Source organism: Panthera onca, chromosome D3 (genome assembly GCF_046562875.1).
Source record: "Panthera onca isolate mPanOnc1 chromosome D3, mPanOnc1 haplotype 2, whole genome shotgun sequence".
Taxonomy (NCBI): Eukaryota; Metazoa; Chordata; class Mammalia; order Carnivora; family Felidae; genus Panthera; species Panthera onca.
Window position 1 is genome coordinate 12,452,882 of NC_138350.1, and position 23,076 is coordinate 12,475,957.

The 23,076-nt window shown below is 46.9% G+C and overlaps 1 protein-coding gene across 2 annotated transcripts in view; it reads left to right on the plus strand.

Moving 5' to 3' along the window:
• The first annotated feature begins 378 nt into the window (after window positions 1-378).
• FBXW8 (F-box and WD repeat domain containing 8) overlaps window positions 379-23,076 on the plus strand; it is a 123,774-nt gene continuing 101,076 nt past the window's right edge. The window contains exons 1-2 of one of the 2 annotated variants that reach the window (XM_060612409.3): window positions 379-490; window positions 21,317-21,421. In XM_060612409.3, the coding sequence (XP_060468392.1) occupies window positions 401-490; window positions 21,317-21,421 (195 nt within the window). In that variant the 5' untranslated portion in view covers window positions 379-400. Of the gene's footprint in view, window positions 491-6,417; window positions 6,818-21,316; window positions 21,422-23,076 lie in introns of those variants that run through there. The other variant, XM_060612408.3, reaches the window with a different exon arrangement.

The following is a 23,076-nucleotide window of genomic DNA, read 5'->3' on the forward strand; positions in this document are numbered from 1 at the left end:
ATCGAGAATGGAGGTGGGGAGGGGCGCTTGGGTGGCTTAGTCAGTTGAGGGTCAGACTTCGGCTCAGGTCCTGATTTCATGGTTCGTGAGTTTGAGCCCTGCATTGGGCTGGCTGCTGTCAGGGTAGAAACAAGTTGGGAGAAACGATTTGGAATTAAAAAATAATTTTGGGGTGCTCCTTTCCTTGGAGGAGTCAGGGTCAAAGTCAGGCTAAGAACAAGAGTATCTTCGTGTGCGTCCAGAGTGCGGCAGCTCCAGGAAAAACTCGTGCTTTGTCTTAGCACGCTGCTTCTTAAACGGGCAGACGAGGAGATCGGCTCTTGGAGCCTCAGAGTCTGAGTTGGAGTGAGAACACCCATCTCGCAGACCAACGTCACCACCTCTTCCTTGTGTGCCAGCGATGGCTGAGCGAAGCATCTCTGATGAGCTGAATTCCCAAGAGACAGAAAAGGGGACCCAAAGACGGAACCTGCTCCTTCTCCGGGAGAAGGTAACGTTTCAGAGGGAGGGGCTTGGGAACCAGGCTGGGGAGATTAGGGGCAGATTGGAGGAGGCTTCAATAAAAGCAGGAGGGGATGGAGGAGAGAGCGAGAGAGATGGGGAGTGGTGTCCATATGGGACAACTTCCTTTTGAATGACTAAGTCTGTAGCTAGCAGCTGACACTGAATCCCGTCTGTGCAGCCTTTTGAAGAAAGGAATTATCCGTGGGGGGATTCTCAAGAACAAGCAAATTGTCTCTTGCTACAGATCGCTTTTCTTTTTTTAAAGACCAAAGTTTTATTTTTCTCCCACGGAATTTTATATTTTGTTGATTGCGAGGGCATAAAATAGCAATAAAGGGCAATAATGCCCATAGCGATACATCAGGGTCATTGTTGACTTTCAGAATGGCTGCATCTGATGTTTTTGTTGATGTGTCTAAACAATACACTTCGAATCATAATTGTTGCCTTGTATCACTTTTCATGTTAATCTCCTGGTGTTCCTCACACACTAATGATCCCAAATGAGGTGTGATTCTCCAGTCCTGCTCACGAGAGCTAAGGAGGTATCCTAATGTAAGTTAAAGGGGGTTTGGGGGTGCCTGGGTGGCTCAGTCGGCTGAGCGTCTGACTTCGGCTCAGGTCACGATCTCGTGGTTCGTGAGTTCGAGCCCCATGTCGTGCTCTGTGCTGACAGCTCAGAGCCTGCTTCAGATTCTGTGTCCCCCTCTCTCTCCACCCCACCCCTGCTTGTGCTCTCTCTCTGTCTTTCAAAAATGAATAAACATAAAACAAAATTAAAAAAAAAAAAAAGCTAAAGGGAGTTCTGTCATGGATTGTTCAAGAACGAACTACGTCTGGGTTCGAAGCCTACCGAATGCAATTTATGCTTTTAACAAAAAATCTTTATTCTTTAAGAAAGTGGAACGTGTTGCTAATAATTAGAAATCAAGATAGTCATTGTCAGATGATCCGGACTAAGATCCAGCAGGTGGGTGCAGCAGAGTACTGTCTAGATGGGCATCCACACTCCAGCTTGGGACAGTCTACACCTGGCTCACCTGCCTCATTTCTGTCTCCTGGAGTCATCTGTAGGCGTTTGGGTCTGTGGTCACGGAAGGCTTTCTGCAGTAGGCTGAATGATAGCCCCCAAAGATAGCCAGGTCCTAATCCCTGGAACCTGTGAATGTTATCTTGGATGGCAAAAAAGATCTTGCAGATGTGTCCAAATTAAGGCTCTTGAGCAGAAGAGGATCCTGGATTATCCAGATATGCCTTCTGTGATCACAAGTATCCTTATGAGAGGGAGGCAGAGGGTGACCTGAACCCAGAGACAGAAGGTAGATACCGGCTGAAGCAAAAATGCTATGCTGCTGGCTTTTGAAGGTGGAGGCAGGAACCACAAGCCCAGGAATGCAGCTCTGGAAGCTGGGAAGAGCAATGAAACAGAATTTCCAATGGAGGAAGCATGGTCCTGCCCACACCTTGGTTTCAGCGCTGTGAAACTGCTTTTGGACTCTGGCCTCTAGAACTTCACCTTGGTAGTCCAGTGTGGGACTGGCCTGAGGAGGGCAAATGAGACAGGACGTACTTGGGGGAAAGATGGTGGCCATTTTCCCCGCCACCTTTCTGTGGCTCTGGCAGACCTGAGCTTGGGTTTCGAGGGGGACACACAGCATATTGACAGTGGGCAGTAAAAGACTCTGATGGCATGAGAGGCATGAAGACTGGATCCCTAAAGTCTCCCTTCCGTGATAGTCTTGTAGATTTTTAGTTTGGCCCAGTATCCCTCCCTACCCGTTCTGTTTTGGGGAACTCTGCCTCCTCATTTCAGAGAGTCCTGGAAAGTGAGCCGTTGCGACCCCTAACTCTTCAAAGGCCAGGAACCAGGCCATTCTGATGAATACTGGTTCTCTGATTGGAAGGTACTGAGAGGGATTGTGAAAACATGCATTGTTGGGGTTGTACCCCCAGAGTTTCTGACTCAGTAATTCTAGGCTGAGAATTTCCATTCCGTACAAGTTCCCAGGTGATGCTGGGTTGAGGGACCACACTGAGAACGCTTGCTCTCAGAATTTGAGTCTTAGAAGACAGAAGACAGGTGGTGAGATCATCCAAAACAGGTGGTTCATGGCTTCCTCTAATGAAACTCCTGAATCTGATCTGATTCTGGGTATTCTGAGGATATGGTTATTTGTTTGTTTGTTTGTTTTAACTTTGTGAGCCATCCCGAGCTCCATTGCTTTTTGCTTAAGCTAGTAAGACTTGCAACCAAAGAATTTTAATGGACTGAACTTGCAAGGAACACTAGATCTAGAAACAGGTGGGTCATACGGAACACCAGACCTGTAGAGCGTAGGTTAGACGTAATCTCTATTGGACACCAGACCTGTAGAGCGTAGGTTAGACGTAATCTCTATTGGACACCAGACCTGTAGAGCGTAGGTTAGACGTAATCTCTATTGGACACCAGACCTGTAGAGCATAGGTTAGACGTAATCTCTATCGGCCAAGACTTAATAATATGGATTGTAGCCAGCCTTTACTTAATGTCTACTGTGTGCCTTATGGGCGCTAGGAGTCCTATAAACCACTACCAACCTTTCAGTCACTCTGAACGGAATATATTTTTATTTTTCATTTGAGGAAATGAGAGGCCCAGGAATTTACTGTTGAAAAAAAAACAGAATCAACATACATATTGTCAGTGAACTCGGCAATGCTGAATGGAGCACGGTATCTTCCTTTCTTTTGGCAGATTTTCTCCCCCACCACCCCACTTTCTCTGGGTGACTAATGGCCCCATTAGCCTGCCTGCATCATCGACCCTGTAAAAATTCTTTTAAAAAGGCAAGAGGAAACCATGATTTTTTTTAATTGTTTTGTCTTAAATATTAGATGTTCTGTAAACTCCAGAGCTATCAGAAAAGCCATATGTGGGTTTTGACTCACAAACAGATAATCAAAACAAACTTGACCCTTGGAATTTCATATGGAAAATAGTATGAGGCAGGACGTAAGCTAAAGTTTCTGAAGAAAACAGCTCCTTGTTTTTATTACAAAAAGAATCCTCACTGGACTCATATGCCCCACACCACAACCTCTTGACTCACCTTTTGCTTCGTCATTGCTTAGTAATAGGCTTTGTGCACGGGTCACTGGACAGTCCCTCCTGTTTGCTGCATAGGGTAGTTCTTGCTTTTTGCCCGAGAGCATCTCTGCTCCCCTGGTCTGGGACATTGGTACCAGCCCATTTTCTTAAACTCCCCTTCCATTGGAAGCAGGAGACTACGAAAAAACTCTTTCCTTAACGTTCCTCTAATAGAGGATGGCTGAGTGAATCCAGTCTCCCTTCTTCCATTTCTGATCTCTTGGGAGGACCATCCAGAGGGGTCGTCTTCAAAAGGCTGCTTGGATGATCTCAGTGGGATGGAGTGTAAGTTGTGCACAGCAGGACCAACTCAAGATGGTCTTTGGATTAGCTGTCCCTCCTTCCTGTTTATTCCTTTCTTGGTACCCCACTCCTATTTTCCAGAAGCACTTCAACAAACAACTAGCTGCCTGCAAGCCCAGGTCTCAGGCTCTGTTTTCTAGGGGGATCCGGGCTAGGCTAACCTTCACTGTAGGAAGTTAGAATATACAGATAAAAACACTAACCCATAATCCTGCCCTCTAGAGAGCTCTTCTCTTTTGAGTGTATATTCTTCTTAAAAGCATACACACTTTAAATTTTTTTTTTTTAATGTTTATTTTTCAGAGAGAGACAGTGTGAGCAGGGGAGAGGCAGAGAGAAAGAGAGAGAGAGGGAGACACAGAATCTCACTCAGGCTCCAGGCCCTGAGCTGTCAGCACAGGGCCAGACGTGGGGCTTGAACCCATGAACTGTGAGATCATGACCTGAGGCGAAGTAGGATGCTTAAGGGATTGAACCACCCAGGTGCCCGAAATGCACATACACTTAGTAAGCAGTACTGGGATCATACTGTATTATGTTTGTCCTGGCTTTCTTTCACTTGCCAGGTTATATTTTCAGGTGATTAAATTTTCTCCATGTGATATTTAATAGCTGCACAGTATTTCATCGATGCATTATTTATAGAGCAGCTACTATGTCCCAGGCATAGTTTTGAGTGCTGAAGACTTAGCAGTGAACGAAGATCTCTGCTCTTGCGGAGCTGACACTCTAGTTAGGATCTTTCTTACATCCTAATAGGGCAAAACTTATTTAATCAATGGCCTATTGTCAGTTACTTCAATCGCTTCTGCTTTTCAGTATTAGAAAACAATGGTTCGGTGTACATCCTTGAAGGTATTCTTTGAATTCATCCTCCATTTTCTTCTCTTAGGATAAACTCGTAGAAATGAAGTTGCTGGAAGAAAGCAGATGTGAGTAAATGAGGTGCTGGGATTCCCACCTAGATGTCTGTCTGATTCTGGAGCTCAGGCTGTTGATAACCATACTGTTAATTTCCCTGCATTGAAAAATCATGGTAATTAAAGTAGCCTATGGTTCCTAGCTGGCTTATGATTTAAAGAGGTCAGGTCTGGAGTTAAAATACATATATACACATACATATATATATATATATATATATATATATATATATGTATATATATATATATATATATGTATATATATATATGTATATATATATATATATGTATATATATATATATATATTTTTTTTTAATATGTATAATCAGAATCCTTGGTCTGCACATCACCAGCTGTGTGATTTTTTTTTTTCTTTTTTTCTTTTTTGGCTCTGTTTCTTCATCTGTAAAGCCAGGACAATAGTTCTCATCCAGAGGGGTTGTTAGTAAATATTCATTGAATGCCTACTAATCTCCAGACTCCAAGCTAAGAATGGGCAGTCCAGTAGGAAAGGGAGATATTATAATTACACAGCGGCACCTGGGTGGCTCAGGGGGTCGGGTGCCCACTTGATTTCTGCTCAGGTCCTCATCTCAGGGTTAGTGGGATGGTGCCCCACCTCAGGCTCTAAGCGCTGACAGCTGGGAGCCTGCATGAGATTCTCTCCCTCTCGCCTTGTCCCCCCCACCTCTACCGTGTGTGAGTGTGCGTGCTCTCGTTCTCTCTCAAAATAAATACATAAACTAAAAAAAAAATTTACACAAATACAAAATTACAAACTGTTCTGTGTTATGAGAAGTATGGGATGCTATAGGAATGAATAACCAGGTGACCCCGTTTTGGGTGGAGGGGGAAGGAGTTTAAGTCAGGTGGGAGCTGAGCTATGAAAGATGTATAGGCCTTAACTAGGTCAAGGGGGAAGCAAAATTCCCGGAGAAGGAAACAGCAGTTACAAAGCATTTGGAAGATGGAATGCGATTGTGTGTGCCTTCCTTTCCTATCTCCCTTGTAGTTCCTTCTGGAAATGTCTCTTAGATCTTCCCAGGGCTGGTTTCTCTTCTCCTTTAGCTCTTAGTGCGGATGACATCTCCGAGATGCCCTCCCTGAACATCCCTGTAAAGTCAACCGCCCCCATCCCCACCCTGTGCCTCATTTTTCCTTTATTTCCTTAACAGTTACCACTGATTCAAACCTTCCTGTTCATGTGTGGAAGGTCTCCTCCCCCTCTTACCCCCCCCCCCCCACACCCCCAACTTGAAACCCCAAGAGGGGAGGGATATTGCGGGGTTTTAGGATTTAAATGCTGAATCCTCAGCTCCTGGCATCTAGTACTTGCTCAATTGCATGTTCGATGAATGAAGAAACGGTGCTTGGGGTCAAGTCCGCGGTTGACAAAGGCGCCAGGCGGGAAGCGGAGAGGCTGGGCGCCCGGGTCCCGCCTCTGGGCTCGGCCTGGGGCAGCGCGAGCCACCTCTGCCGCGGACCGCTCGAGGGGCGCGCCGGGGGCGGGGCCGCCCACCCGGAACTCGGGTGCGGCGGCGGCGCGCGTTTCCGGCCGCGGCGGACACTTCCCGCGGAGGGACTGTCCCGTGGCAGCCGGCGGGCCGAGAGCGACGCGGAGGGCGGGGAGCGGCGGCGGCGATGGACGACCACAGCCTGGACGAGTTCCGCCGGCGCTGGCAGGAGGAGCTGGCGCAGGCCCAGGCGCTCAGGAAGCGGCGGCGGCCCGAGACTGCAGAGCGGCGGCCGCGGCGGCCCGAAGTGGCTCTGGGGCGCGGCGAGCAGGCCTCGGGGTACCTGGCGCTGGCCCAGGGCCTCCTGGAGGGCGCGGGGCGGCCCCCGGCTCCGCGGGCGACCCGGGCCGAGAGGCAGGACGCGGCGAGCCGCTCCCGCTCCCCTCCGGCCCGCGAGGCCGCGGGGGGCGGGGAGCAGCTGGTGGACCAGCTCATCCGAGACCTGGTGAGTGGCTTCAGCCTCCTGCCGAGGTCCGGGCCTGCCCCGGCCACACACCCCTGCAACGAAATGGAAAGTAACTGCCACCCGGGGTCTGTGCATGCACAGAGTATCTCTGGAAGTGGTAGTTTCCACCATGGGTGACTTTGTTTTCCCATCTTGGTAGTAGTGTCTGCAGACCTTTTTTGGATACCACTACTGGGTTGGGGGCGTTGTTATCGTAAACCTAATGGGTAGAAGTCAGGGATACTCCCGAACATCTTGCGTGTATAGACAGCGCCCAGAAGAAAACGATCCAGCCCCTAGTGTCAGTATCAGCTGGCGAACTCCTGCTCTTCAAGAACTCCTGTAACTTAACAAGGGTTGCCTTTAGGGAGGCAGGAGGTCTCAGGACGGTTAGGAAGCAATTCTTTTTATTCTGTAGAATGTAAGTATTACTCATTTTTTCCCAATTGCACATGTATTCATAAAGCAGGAAAGGAAAAATCCTTTGGGCACTACCATTGGCATGGAGGTTCTTTCTGGTTTTGTGCACATGGATCCTTTCGGAGGATCTGCAGAGAAGCTGGGGACCCTCTCTCCCCTAAAGAAGGCCCCCTTTACGAAGTTGGCATGGTCAGGATCACCTGAAACACATCCATGGTTAAGGGTTACGGCAATACAGCAGGTTTTAGTGGTTCAACTTAAATTAGGCTTAAGCCTTCTACAGCCTCCCAGTTTAGAGTAATTGTGTAATTGGCAAAAGCTGTTTTGAGAAAAAATGGTTTATTTAACAGTTCTGTTCAAATAACATTAATAGCTATTGGGGTTTTCACCAAGTTTCTGGTCCTCTGCTCTGCCTGTCTCTAAGTTGAGAGAAGCTGTGTGTGTGTGTGTGTGTGTGTGTGTGAGAGATGTGAATTACAAGCTCTCCTTTAATGTGAACAATTCTCGTATATATGAAGATTCTTGCTGGCGTCACTTCTGCTTCTATAAGAAGTGGGTCATCACTAAGGAAGTCTGGCAGATGTAAAAATAATCTTTGAATGCCTTGGTAAGGTGGTTTAGCACCAGATGAGTTGGTCAGGCCAGTCCAGATCTATGCAGAAGTTATTCCCTGGGAAATAGATTTGTAGACTAAGGCAAGACCAGCCCATGGAGGTAGAGAGAAACAGGAAAGTGGATTGTTAGGACCGAGGCACGGTTGGGGGCCTGCCAGTTAAAATCCAACCTACTGAATGTGGCAGTGTCTTCAGGCTTCATAAGAATCCTGGGAAGTACCTGTTGTTAGTCTCCTTTTATGAATGAGGATGTTCAAAAACGTTTTGTGTTCCAGGGATACCTAGATGATAAGTTCTGGGGATTAAATTTGGATCCAGGTCTCTTGGACTCTAAATTTCACCAGCTAGGAGTTTTGCAAACCTGACTGAGTGTAGGAATCCCTTTTGCTTTATTAAAAGACAGGTTCTGGTCTGTACCTAGACCTGCCTAATCAATATCCAGAGAGGAGGCTTCTAGAAATGTGATGTTTGAGATGGTCAGGCAATTTTGAGACCTTGTTCTCTGCTGCACAGTTTCTTTTGGTTTACTGTCTTGACTCTTAAAGGCTTTCTAGCCCTAATACTTCTGAGGGATAGGCATTGATACCAAAAATAGTGGAGCCCTAAATGAAGTGTTCTAGAAATGGAGGGGGCCTGCCTACTGTAGGATCCCAGGGGCGTACTGGCATCAGAGTTTATTTAAAAAAAAAAAAAAGCCTGCCCTGGAATGCATGCCCATGATCTCCTCTGTCGCCAGAATCCCCACATCAGGTACTGCTGGGCTCTACATCCTATGAACATGCAACCTTCAGGGCGCTTTTTTTTTTTTAAAGTACTTTAAAATATAAATAAAATTACAGCTATAAATAATATTACTCGCTTTCTCCTTGGTACTGCTTTAAGGGTTTAAAGACCTTCTTCAGTTCTCCCAACAACCCTCTTCCGTGGCTATTATTAGCCCCATTTGACAGATGAGCATTAAGACAGTAATTGAGGGGCGCCTGGGTGGCTCAGTCGGTTAAGCGTCCGACTTCAGCTCAGGTCACGATCTCACGGTCCATGAGTTCGAGCCCCGCGTCGGGCTCTGGGCTGATGGCTCAGAGCCTGGAGCCTGCTTCCGATTCTGTGTCTCCCTCTCTCTCTGCCCCTCCCCCGTTCATGCTCTGTCTCTCTCTGTCTCAAAAATAAAATAAACGTTAAAAAAAAAAAAATTAAAAAAAAAAAAGTAATTGATTTTCAGGGGCAGTCAACCCACTCAGTATCTTAATGTGAGAAATGATGGTAACCTTTATAGAAAAGGCTTCGATTCCTAGATCAGTGATTGTAAGCCCCAAAGCCCAGAGGTCAAGCAGATAATGCAAAGGAGTGAGGTAGCCTAGGTATGGCTTATTCCCTCCTTTTTCCTAGTTCATCGGGTGTCTTGTTAGGTATCTTTTCCAGGTTCCAGTCATATACCTGTAATGCTTCGATTCATGATGGCTAGCTTTTTTTCTTTTTCTTTAATTTATCTACTCTGTATACCCAACTTGGGGCTCAAACTCACAACCCTAAGACCAAGAGTCACATGTTCCACCAGCTGAACCAGCCAGACATCCCATGATGGCTATCATTCTTTTTGTCACATTAAATATTAAACATGACTGTGTAGAAATGACTTTCATGATATCCCTAAAAAATACTTAAATGTTTTTTCAAAGCCTTGTCCTCGTCTTGGTCTTGTTTTTCTCCTTTTGAAAGTTTTTTCAGGGGTGCCTAGGTGACTCAGTTGGTTAAGCATTTTGATACCTCAGTCTCACGACTGACTCATCATAGCTGTGAGGTCATGCCCAGCATCGTGCTCTGTGCTGACAGTGTGGAGCCTGCTTGGGATCCTCTCTCTCCTCTTTCTCTCTCTGCCCCTCCCCTCCTCATCATACGTGCTCTCTCTAAATCATTCAATGTTTTTTTCTTTAAATCAAACCCTGCATAAAATCATAAATGTACAAGTTGGTGAGTTATCACGGGCGTACACATCCATGTAAATAGCACCCAGATTTCAGAACAGCATTGTCAGCTCGTCGGAACCCCCAGCGTGTTCTCTTCTTTCACTCTCCCCTGACTTCTAACACTTTATTTTAATTTTGTCTGTTTTTGAACTATAAGTAGAATCCTACATCTCCTGTGTCTGGTTCTAGCACGTAGCATTATGTGTGAGATTCATCCCTATGAACATGTCCTGTTTTATTCTGTTGATGGGCATTCTTGATAAGTAGTTCACCAGCCAGTTTGGGACTGTTGGGGGTAGTGCTGTGAATGCTTTGCATATCTTTTGGAATATGCGTACCCATTTTTCTTGGGTACACACCTAATCGTGGAATTGCTGGGTCATAGGTATGCAGATGTTCAGCCTTAGTAGCCACTGGCAAACAATTTTCCAAGGTAGTTACAGTGGTTTTCCTGCCTGATAATAAGTGTATAGATTATGGTATTTCACTTTCTTCTTTGCCATAAATATAACCGCATCTAACTGAGATGATGTATGGCAACTGAACTTGACCGTGAGTGAGATGAGAAAGTGATAATTTGGGGAATACACACTGTAGCTGGGCTAAAGGTGGGAGCCACTGCCCATGTCAACTGGTTGTTTCCTTATGGGAACGTGGTCCCAGTGTGGCTGCCTTCAGACTTTTGTAATTGGGAATGTTTATTTTTATGTGGACTCTGTCCGTTTTTGCAACACAACAAACACCCAAGACTTTGGCCTAAAACACCGGTATTTAGCTCAGGGCACCTGGGTGGCTCAGTCTGTTGAGTGTGCAACTCTTGATTTTGACTCAGGTCATGGACTCACGGTTTGTGAGAGCAAGCCCCGTATCGGGCTCTGTGCTAACAGTGCAGAGCCTGCTTGGAATTCTCTTTCTCTCTCATTCTCTCTCTCTCTCTCTCTCTCTCTGCTCCTCCCCTGCTTCCTCTCTATCTCTCTCTCAAAAATAAATAAAAATTAAAAAAAATCACAGAGCATTAAAAAAAAAAAAAACAAAACCAAAAACACACACCAGTATTTAGCTCACCATTTTGCAAAGTGGCAATTTGGGCCGGGCATGGGTGGGTTCACTCAGATGTCTAAGGTTAGCTGCTGGTTAGCCAGGTAGCTTCGCTTTGGGGGGCTGGCTAGTTGTTGAGTACGTGTGCATTCGTTATAGGTCTCATCATCCAACAGGTGAGCCCTGGGTGGGCCTTCTCAGAGCTCTTAGAGCAAGAGGAGGGCACATTGTAATGCCCAAGTGCTTTCAAAGTCTCTGGCCAGGTCATCCTTGTTACTGTCACGTTGGCCAAAGCAAGCCATATAGCCAAGTCTGGAGTTCACGTGGAGTCACCCGGTGCCTGGATACAGGGAGGAATGAACGAAGCAGAGGCCATTAATGCCCTCTATCACTCAAATCCTTCCTGTTTGTAATTGTTGGTAACGAATGCAAAAAAATTTTAAGTACTAACACTGTGGGTTAAATGAAACCTGTGGGCCAGGTCTGCCTTGGGTTAGGAGTTTGTGATCCTTGCCTTTGTTTTCCAAAGAATCCTTATTTGATCCATGCCTGGCTCCTGAAAAGGAAGATTTAGTTCCGTTTGAGACGCCCCAGAAACTGACAGGTTGATCCAGTTGACGTGAAAGAGAAGGAAAAATCCGGTGCCGCCTCCTCACACCCCTTCTCGCCGGGCACTGCCCCGCCACCTTCGGTGCGCTCTGTCGTGCCAGCCCACCCCGCCGTACCTCACCTGACGCAGCCTCTTTCACTTCAGAGTTCTCAGTATCCTCACTGGAGTGAGAGCCAGCTAGTAAGTTAGCAGTCGGGAGTCTTTGCCTTCGGAGGAATTAGGCGAACAGCACTGCCTGACGGTGTCGGGCTGGGTGTCGGCCAGACCTTCGACGGACAAGCACAGCTGAGCTAAAAAGTCTTGAGCTGCATCTTCACTTGTGAAGCTTTAAGTAACGGCCCTGAGAAGCCGTGTGCTTTTAGGTGATGAATGGGAACATCTGAACTGTCTTTTTAGTTTAGGGTTTTTTAACTGGTGAAAGAAATGCTATGGCCCTGGACAGAATTTCAGAGGCAGTAGGCACTCTTTTTTTCTTCCATTTCTCTCTCCGTTACCTCCAACTTCTCCATGGTCATGGGGCACTTGAGCAAAATTGCAAGTATGCTTCTTTCTTGGAATCTGTGATGTCCAGTTGCTTGGTCCTGTTTCTATTTAGGTGATATGTCCGGCTTGGAGCCACAAGGAATCAGCGCCAAACTCAAAGTGGCTTCAGAAACCCAAACTGGAATCTCTTGACTCAAATAACTGAAAATTCCAGGTGGTGGTGGTTGGTCTGGGTGCTTAGATGATGCACCTGGAAATCTCTGCGGTCCTGCTTTCCTTTTTTGTTTGTTTGTTTACTTATTTAGAGAGAAAGAGTGCGTGAGTGTGGGAGAGGGGCAGAAAGAGAGGGAGAGAGAGAATCCCAAGCAGACTCCACCCTGAGCGTGGAGCCCTCCACAGGGCTCCATCTCACAACTGTGAGATCATGCCTGAGCTGAAATCAAGAGTCATACACTTAACCGACTGAGTCACCCAGGCGTCCCCTCTTTTTGTCTCTGTTCACAGGAAGATTCTCCCCTCCTTGAAATAAAATGACTACCAGCAGCTCCAGTCTTACCTTCTGTTTGCTTCTAACAGGAGAAAGGGAGCATCTGTTTTCTGCAGAAGTTACGAACTTAAATTCCCATTGGTCCAGACTGGATCATGTGTTCATCCTCAGGCCGGTCACGGGCTCAAGTTGACCAGGCTTGTGTCTACTGCCCACTCCTGATGATCAGGGCGGAGGGGTCAGCCTCACTGAACCATGTAGTCCAAGTGTGGCAGTCAGGTGGTTTCCTAAGAGAAGAGGGAGTGAATTTTGGGCAGGAAACAGCAGAGACAACAGATATCCATCTTAGGTGGGGTTTGGAACAGCCCTAACTATGAGAATGTATGTGTTTTCTAATCGCCAAACATATTGATCACCTGGGGGCTGGGGAATCAATAGTAAACAGAATGGACAGTCTCTGACCCGAGAAGCCCGTAGTCTTGCTTCTTTTAACTGAAAGCATGGCATTAATGAAAGCTATAGGCCTGGTTACGGGTCTAGGCTCCGGAGTCAGGCGGACCCATGTTCAAATTCAGACTCTGCTAACTGCCTGTTTGACATTGGGCAAGTTAACTTACTCTGCCTTACTTATCAAATGAGGATGATGCTAATGCCTGTCTTGTGAAGAGACTGTGAAACAAAACCTGGAATGTCCTAGCACAAAGCCTGCCATGCAGTGAGCAGCCAACAAATTCAAGCTGGTCCTGTTATTTAAAAAAAATTTTTTAATGTTTGTTTATTTTTGAGAGAGAGAGAGCATGAGCAGGGGAGGGGCAGAGAGAGAGGAAGGCACAGTATCTGAGGCAGGTTCCAGGCTCTTGAGATGTCAGCACAGAGCCCCATGCAGGGCTTGAACTCACAAACCGCGAGATCATGACCTGAGCCAAAGTCGGACACTTAACCGACTTTGAGCCACCCAGGCACCCCAAAGCTGGTCCTATTAGTATCATTACTATTGCAGGAGAGTTCACTCTGCTCACTTCCTCTTTGCTAAGACTTCTCACCGATCAGCCCCTGCCACCCTCCTCCTTGGATTGGGAGTCCCTGGAGGGCAGGGCCTCCTGTCTTACTCCTGTCCCCTCACCTCTAGTACTCCGTGCAGTAGGGGCCCCAACTACATTTGTTGCATTGAAATAACCTGGGCAGAATTCCTGCTCCCAACAGCGGTGTTACAGAGAGGCTCTAGGGTTGTTAGAACCCCTGGGAATGTTCAAACGTTCTTCAACTTAAGATTGGGGTTTTCAAGCCTGATAAAGTTTTAATAGTGCTGGCTGATCTGTATTGTTCACCATGTCAGTATTTGGTTTGTCAGAACCTACAGCTTTGCTGTCAGCAAGATCAGTTTGATGGCTTAGCTTCCTTCTGCTTTTAAGTTAGCAATGAGTGAGGAAAGTTGCTAATCTGCACTGAGGCAAACAATCGGATGTAAACTCCTGACCTGGCTTAGCTGGGACAGCTTCCCTTCCTCTTTGCTGCCCTCTGTCTTCTCTTTAATGTTCACCTTGGGTTCTGTCTCTTGCGTGAACTCTTCTCTGATCTCTCCAGCCCAGATTTCTCTTCCTTCTTTGTTCCCTCAATGGAAAAGTTCTTACTATCCATGCGATTCATTTTTTTTTCCTGTTATGGATTAGGAGGTCTCTGCTTGGGCACCTTTGAAATGGCCTCTGTGTATACCAGAACAACTTGTAACGTAGGTCATTTCTTCATTGGAAGATTCTTTGGTGGAAGCAGCTTGGGCTTTATTCATTCATTCCACAAATATTTATTAAGTGGTTTCTTAGTACCAGGCACTGTTCTAGGCATGGAAGTTACAGCCACGAACAAGACCGAAAAGATCCATACCCTTATACAACTTACGTTCTGGAGAGAGAGGTAGACAATGAACAAATAATTGTCAGATAATGGTCTGGAGAAAAATTAAGCAAGTAGGAGGAATCGAGTGTGTAAGTTTTGGGAGAGAGGCTATAATTTTAAATAGCACTGTTCAAGAAGGCCTTCCTGAAGACTCACGCTTCGTGGAAAGAGATGAGGAAGCAAGCGTGAAGAGATCTGGGGGAGGGGATTCTTGGCAGAGAACAGCAAATGTGGAGGTTTTGTGGTGGCCAAGGTCGGCTGGCCTTGTGGCCTGTGTGACCTATGAAATTTAAAATTCTTAATCTTTTTTGGGGCACTTGGGTGGCTCAGTTGGTTAAGTGTCTGACTTTGGCTGAGGTCATGATCTCCCGGTTCATGAGTTTGAGCCCCGCATCGGACTCTCTTTTGTCAACATAGAGCCAGCTTCGGATCTTCTGTCTTCATCTCTCTGTCTCTCTCTCTCTCTCTCTCTCTCTGCCCTTCCCCAGCTCATTCTCTCTCTCTCTCTCTCTCTCTCTCTAAATAAACTTTAAGGATGTTATTTTTTTATTTTTTTAATCCTTTTCCAACAAGGGCCTCCCCTGTTTTGTTTTACGTGGGGCTCCACAGATTATATAGCCAATCCTGATGGTAGGAACGTCCTTGGAGTGGTTAGGACACTTGACATGAAACTATTTGCTCTTCTCACAAATGAATCCATGTGCACACTGGTCCAAGTTTCTGACTAGGGAGCTGCCCCTTCACCTGTCTTACCTCCTTTCTGGGTCCTTAAGCTCCGATCCCGGTTTATTTAATTTTTTTTTAAATTCGTATTTATTTTAAGAGAGTGAGAGTGAGCAGGGGAGGTGCAGAGAGGGTGAGAGAGCGAGAATCCCAAACAGGCTCCATGCCCAGCATGCAGGGCCCGATGCGATGCTCGAATTCACAAACTGTTGAGATCATGACCTGAGCCGAGATCTAGAGTCGGGTGCTTAACCGACTGAGCCACCCACGCGCCCCAGATCCCAGTTTAAACTGCGACTTTGAAGGCAGAGCTCCCGCCTCTCTTGCCTCCCACCGGCTTCTTTTGCTGCCACGCCAAGCGCTCGCTCCCGGTCCTTTAGATTGGCATTTTCTGCCTCCATCCCTTGCCAGGGTGCCCAGCCGAATCCTACCAGTAGGTGGTGAATGAGAATTGTCCTTGAAGTTGGAAAGCCTGTTTAAAAAAAAAAAAAAAGTCCCTCGGACCTTAGTCGTGTGTCTGCTGTGTGCAAGGCAGCGTGCCGCTTAGACCGTGCAGTGTTACGTTTCTGTCGCCACGCATGCAGTCGACAGAAACCTAAACATTTTTTGCCCTTTCTCCTCGAGAGGTACGGGGATTAGGTTAAATGTGAAGAGATAACTTGGCTTTTTGTGGACTGTTCTGGAGCTTAACCACTCCTTGCCCGGCTTCTTTGGAGAAATGCTTCTCAAGTTCTAAATAGCTGACTTCCTAATGAACTTTGGAATACCTTCGGGGACCGTTTATGTTGCCTTTCGTAGTCGCCTGTTTTGATGCTGTTCCATGGGACGATGACTTCTCTCTCTCAAAGATTTGAGCCGTATGAGTGTAGACATCCTTTCTTAACACATTTGCCACCAGCACCTGGGATGGCCCTGATTCCAGATAGTGTTTTGAACAGCGAGCACCTTGTTTCCAAAGTGTGTTGCTTTGCTGTGTCTGTGAAAATACCACAAACTTATTGTAAAAATACTTGGGGATTTGAGAAGAAGAAGAAAACAAATCCTGTAATGCCGTTGCTCAAAGGCGACTACTGCTGCTAACATTTATTTGGTGTACTTTGGGCTTTTTTTTTTTTTTTTTTTTTTTGGTACGAATAAGAATATGTATTTCAAGACCACTGTGGGATTGTGAACAAATGCCTATTTATCTGGACGGTGTTTCAGACCCTGTTTCTTTTTTTGGAAGAAGACCCGGGTGAACCCAGCACTCCTCTGTTCTGGTTGGGATTGTGTGGTCCTGCCGTACTCCACGTTTGCAGGAGGCAGAGAATGGAGAGAAATTCCTTTAGAAAAGTGTCCTGTCAGCCACAGATGGAGCAGAAATACTACTATGTCTGTTGTGTGTCTGAGGTGTTCTTCTCTGTTCCTTTGGACACCACCTAGAGAGATCTGGAGTGTTCTGTTTGCCCTGGAGATGTCCACTGGGGACAAACGTGGAGTCCGTTTCTTCACCTCTCACTGATTTTGGCTCTTAATAATTACCCCTTCTTCTTCTAAACCAGAGAAGACAGATTAAATTTCTAACAGTAAGGCACAAAACCAATCCATTTACAGAATTAGTCTTACATTAGCACATAGGAGTACAAATCAGCCTCCCCGGGGATGGATCTGTTTGCAATTTCTTTTAGCATTTTTGGAGGAAGTCCAGTAGACTTTGGGAAAATCTACTGTTCACTGACTTTGAATTAACAAAGTAACATGAGCCCTTTGTGGGGTTTGTGTGGGTTTTCTTTTCTTTTTCTTTTTTTTTTTTTTTTTTTTTGCTTGAGTGGGAAAGGATTGTTTTTAATCCACCTATGATTTAGGGTTGTGGTTCTCAACTTCTAGTGTGCATGAGGATCCCTGAGGAAGAGCTACTCGAGCCTCACCCCTGGAAATTTGGAGTAATAGGCAATTTGGGGCATTTTTTTTTTTTTTTAACTCCACAGATGGTCTTGATATGTAATACAGGACAAGAGTCACCATAGTGGTAAAGAATCAATATTTGAGCCATAAAGAGTTAAAAGCCCAGTTGTGTTTTATCCACATGATGTTTTTCCTCAAATTCAAAACCATGTTAATACATCGATATATTAGTTTTCTGGAGCATTATTGGCCATTGTCACGTTGCTTGGGCTATAAAATTAATGGGAAGCGATTCTCTCTAAACATTGTAGTCCTGTGGCCCTTTTTGTAATGTGACCAGTTTTCCACGTTAATATTTCCAGTGTCTTTAACCTCTTCATTCTTGGGATATCTCTGTTTCTGAAATGTCAACTTGTCCCTTTCCATGTTTGAAAGTTCATATAGATACAAAATTGGTTCACGTGGCCTATAACTTTTCAGATGGCTGTGTGTTTCAGGAAGGCCTAGGTGGAAATCTCCTAGCATCCTTTATATTATAAGGTATTTCTCTGCATACTGGTAGCAAATGGTGTTTTTTTTACTTCTGTTTCTAAACTGTGGGAAGTGCCAGATGGGAGTGCTTAAGTCCTGGTAGGTTGTGTGTAGTTAGTGGGCTAGTACCTCTGTCCAGGATGTGGCTCCACATCCTTGTCAAATCCTGGATCCCTATAAGAGAATTGCGTTTTCAACCACAGGGTCAAACATGCTTCTAACTCTCAATCTTTGGTAAGGTGTTTCCCAAGTGACGGGTTACTAATAACAAAGCGACAGTTATGAGTGACTTATTTAACCTTGAATCTACTCTGGATTGTTTTGTCTTTTGGGTGTCATAATGTCCCTATAACTTCATTCCACTTCCTCGAGTGGAGGAAAGGGAAGTGGGTTAGCTAGGCTCCTGTCTCCACAGTTGTGCAGCAGAGCCTTTGGGAATGTGCTCAGTACAGGACTGTCCTGGATCACATCTGCTGCTTTGGGAAGACAGGTTGGATTTTTCGGGAAACAGGTTCTGGGTTGGAGATCTGCGGGCAGGCAGTTGAGCAGGTTGGCCTTTCCCAGAAGTCCCGAACTGAGGCAAGGGGGCCAAGCCTTTGTCCCTAGGTCTTGACTGGTCACTGGATGTGGGCTCCGGGAGGGGATGTAGCCTTGGACAAGGCAGCTTGTTTGACCAAGGGCGGTGCCTAGGAAGGGACTCTGCTGTCAGGCTGAGCCAGTGAGCCATGAGCAGGAAGCACTGTGCCCATCTGGGGGAATGGGTGTTAGGGACCCACAGGTAGAGTCTGAGAGACCCCTGCAGCGTCCACTACACGGACTGGTGATAAAGATGTCTTGCCAAAAAGATTCCAAGTGTGCAGCCTAAAACTTCAGCCTTCGATCTCCTGACCTTGCGGGTCTCTGTAGGTCTTGAGAGGTGGACCTTCCTTTAGCACATCGGTTTCTTTCCTTCCCTGCCATTCCCCAACCAGTGGTAGCAACAGGGAGGGTTGTTCACATGAGTCTGGAATCTGATCTGTTGGGGGTTGACAGTCATTTTGGAGTTTAGACGTTGTAATTCTCGGGGCACAGTGATTTTTAAGAAGTGTGGCTTTGTAATGTTTGTGTTTACATAATTATAATTCATTGCTGTGAAGTTCAGTTCTCAAGACGCATCGTCACAGGTACATTAACAGTGAGCCCAGCATGGCATCTCAGCTAATTTGTTGGCGTGAGGGACATTACACCCCTGACTGGTCATCTGCACTCGCTGGTGGCTACACTGTTGTCTTCCACTGTGCACTAAAGCAGATCCTTCTTTGGCTATTACCATGGTATAACCTTTTAAAATTGGTGATTCTCTTGGAAAGTTTCTCTGGAAAAAGACCTGTCGTATGGACACTCCCATCGTTCAGACTCCTGAATACTTCATGTCCGCGTGCCTTCCCCTCTCCACTGTCGCCAGCTGTCCTTTGCTTCTGGTAGGACAGGGGGAGACCGCTTTTCTGTGTAAACAGCACGTAGAGGAGCCCCGTGGAATGTGGACCTAATCAGCCAATACTTGTTGAAGGGGAAGAAGAGAGCTGGGGTGCCACTCCAGGAAGGAAGATGGCAGTATTAATCAGGTATTGTATGCTTTGCTCTGGTACTTGGCCCGCCCACACCCTTCCTGTACCGTTTCGCTTTATTCTTGTAACTCTCCCAAGTAGGTGCGTTCTCCTTTAGAGACGAAGCCGAGGCTCGGATGTATTTAGCGTGGTCACGTGGTTACTCAGCTGGCAGAACCAAGGTTATCAGTTTGACTCTTGGTCCTGAACCTCCATCCCAGAGGTCACCGTGGTTGGGATCAAGGAGGAAGGCGGCAGGGCAGAGGCGCCGTTCTCCGGGAGAATAGAGGATTGGCCATCTCGATGAGCAGAAGAGGGGGAAGGAAGCCTCCTGCCACCAGAAGTGTGATTTTCTGTCCTAGGATAACTAAAAACAAAGGCGATTTGTCCTGCTTCATTACAGTAGTGTCACATCCAGAAAGCAGTTGATAGTCCCGAAGGGGGGACCGATGGAAGAAAGTGATGCCTGGCGTCTCTAGCTGTGAAAAGCTCAACAGGAGTTCACTTTGCACGAGTGCAGGCTTGTGTTGGCCTTCCTCCTTCTCGTATGAGGTTAAGGAAGGATAAGCATTTTTCCCTCGTTTCTCTACCAAGGAGGTAAAGTAGGCTCCTTCACCTTATCATGGTCCAGTAATCCAAGAGAAAGCAGAGGGAACTCCAGGGTCACAAATGACAGGCTGGCTCGTGTGTGGCTTTGCTCAGCTGGCAGTGGGTGACCCCCCCCCCCCGCCCCCCACCGGGTTGTGTGAAGGAGTCTCCGGTTGTATCTGGGGCAAGTGAGAGAGAGCTGCCTCTTCTCCTCACGAATGAAGCCGACTAGCTGTAAGAGGGGACCTAGCCTGACAGCAGACTAATGACTTTCCGTTATGTTTTTAGGCGGGACCCCTTTGCCTGCTGATTACACTTGCAGATTTTTTCCCGTTTTGTTTTTCCGTCTCCCCCTGTATGGCCAACATCTCTCTGCCGGTTTCACATTCTGCCCTGTCTTTGCCCCCAGAGAACTGTCAGCTCTTGCTCTGTTCCCTCCAGAGCTCCTTTTTGGCCTCGTACTCAGCCTTGCACTGTTGTTGCAAAGTCAACCCATTTCCTTCTTAGGCCTTCGCGTTATCTTTTAGCTCTGAGACTCCTAGATGAATGGAAACATGATCCAGAAAAATCTTTACCCTGGATCTTGGTCGGGTCTAAATCAGTGCTCACGTTCCCTTAAAAATGCCGAGATGGCTTTCAGCTTTCAGACTGTAGCTTGCGGTAGAGGACCGTCGTGTTCGGTGAATTACGAATTCGCTGGCAACCTACGAGTCACTGATGTCAGCCAGAGCTTATTAAAAATGAATTTTATTAAGTTCCATTGAGACCAACAGCCTGCTTTCCCTAGCTTTGCAGAAATACATACAAAAGTGAACTTCAGCAGGTGGATTTGGGAACAGGCAGAGAGGAACACATGCACTCTTGGCTCTCTTTGTGTTTCACCCTCCCGTTCCTTTGTGCTACCAGGATCGTCATGACAGCCTTATCTCTCAAATAAAGCCTGTTACCTCATCCCTAATTGCTTATCCAAAGGCAGGCGAGCTCTCATTTCTCCACATTAATAAATGACACCGAAGATCTGCATTGTTTGCACTGGCTCCCTCAGGTTCACCGGCGGGGGGCCCCTGAGTGCATTAGGAAACCCTGTGCTTCTCCAGCGGCGGAAGGGAGGCGGTGCTCACCTCCTTCAGGAGCAGCATTTCGTTTGTGTACTTCTCGCCCCCCATTTATAGCCCTGCTCCCCTGACGGGGGCCCCTTAGTGACCTACCTCAGTCAGCGCTTCTCTGGCTGCGGGTGCTCGCTGCCCTCCGGGGGGCGGGGGTGAAGTAAGAGTTGTCCTGGGGGGACCGGTGGCCCCTCCGATTCCAAAGCTCACCTTCTTGGCTGCATACCGCTCAGCTTCCCTTAGAGGCCAAGAGCTTCCCGCAGCCTGTGCGCGGATGCCCGAGGCGTCCACCTCTCCCACCCCAGGTTGTCAGCTGGTGTCCTTGCTTCTCCTTTGTGAAGCCTTATGGGAAGTGGCCTTGTGGATTTTACAAGTGAAGAGTGAGGAGGGTGGGCTCGTGGCCATCCGGTTGTGAGTCCGTTCTGTGACTGCCCCGTGGAGTCGTGAGACTGCGGGGCTCCCCCCGGGACGACAGCACCTCTCTCGTTCCCACCTCACGATATCTCTTGTCATCGAAAGGAGCATTTTCATTCCTCCGAATTGTAAGCTTCTTTCCCTTTTCTTCTCCTCAGAATGAAATGGATGACGTGCCCTTCTTTGACATCCAGCTGCCTTACGAACTGGCAATCAACATATTTCAGTATCTGGACAGGAAAGACCTGGGAAGGTGCGCACAGGTAAGCAGCCACTAAACTGGTGTTCAAGGTTGACTTCCACGCGAGACAAAAGTATAGGAAGCTCCTGGGTAACAGAACGTGACTTCCCAGAACTACAGACTTGAAAGAAGGAAGGAATCAAGTAGCCGCTCTGCTTGAAGGAAAGCAACCCTGAGCCTAAGGCTTCTGCTCCACATCTCCAGTTGGTGTTTATCTCTTTGTGACTGTCTGCTCAAGAGCTCTGTTCCCCCACAGTCTCCGCAGGGTTGGCCTGTGGCAGTGTGCTCGTGACCGACGACTTTGTGCTCTGCTTCTCGAGCTAGCCTGAGCTGTTCGTGTCCTCGCTGTTTTTGATGCAGAGATGCCGCCGGCCCTTGGTCAAATCAAGCCAGTCGTTAGGTTGGGAGCTGAGGGTCAGCCTGGGGACAAAACCACGAAGTCGCGTTTTAGGCGTAGAGTCCAAATTGCCCTTTAAACACTAGAATCCCACTCAGTGAGGTGCGAGGCACCTGAGAACTGACACCCGCTGAGGGAATTGCAAATCGGTGTCCCCATCTCCTGTCTTCTGGGCCATACGCCCGTGGGGTGGCACGGTGGCAGATACCGTCCGGCCACACTTCACTGTGTACGTGAATCCCAGGGGATCTTGATAAGATGCACATTCCAACTCAGGAGGTCCGGAGTGGGACTCATAGTCTGCGTTCCGAACCAGGTAATGTCAGCGTGGCTTTGGCCACAACTTGGAGAGGCAAAGGTTTATGCCATTAAATTGGGTCTCTTGTTCACCTCTTTTTGGCAAAGAGTATAATTTCTCCAAAGACAAATATGATTGCTGACCATTTGGCTTTCACGGATAACTGTATTTCCCGGGAGAAAGAGTATCTGTTGTCCATAACTCCCAAAGAATTAATTTGTCTAATGGCTACCACTTCCTACCCCTGGATTCTAGACTGCATTTTACACACGTGTCTACACCTTTAAAAGAAAGAGCTAGGTAAAATGGAGTGGTACTAAAACTCCAGGGATGCCTGGCTGGCTCAGTTGGAAGAGCATGCAACTCTTGATCTCGGGGTTGTGAGTTCAAGCCCCACATGAGGTGCAGAGATTACTGAAATAAATAAACTTTAAAAAAAAAAGTAAAAAACAAACAAACAAAACCCTGAAGCGCCAAGAACGTGGAGTTAAAAACATTACGGCAGCCTGAGAGGGTAAACTGTAGTGACCGGATTTAGACTCTGGAGGTCGCTACTCTGGCACTTCCGTGAAGTCCCAGAAAATACAAGGCAGTTTTAAAAGTTTCTGGCTTATGCTATTTTTCTATGAAGCAGTTTGCCTAATCAAAATTTTCTACCTAGATACGAATTTGAAAAAGTTTACAGTGTTCTTGACTGCCACACTGTTACGTGGGGGTGTTCGCGACTATTTTTTTTTTTTTTTTTTTGATGCAGAGTCTGGAATCTTTAGGAATGATGGAAGGAATTATTCCAGGGCTAAAATTCACTAAATAAAAACGGACTGAAACGTAAACCATGCTCGGAGCCTATCAATCGCATTAAGCAAGAGTACCTATATTGTCTTCTTCTTTCCCTTGGAAATTGGATTTGTTCTATTCTAACTTTACACTTTGGCCCTGTTCCCAAGAGTTGAAAACAAGGGTGTAGCTAAATGAGTCCAAC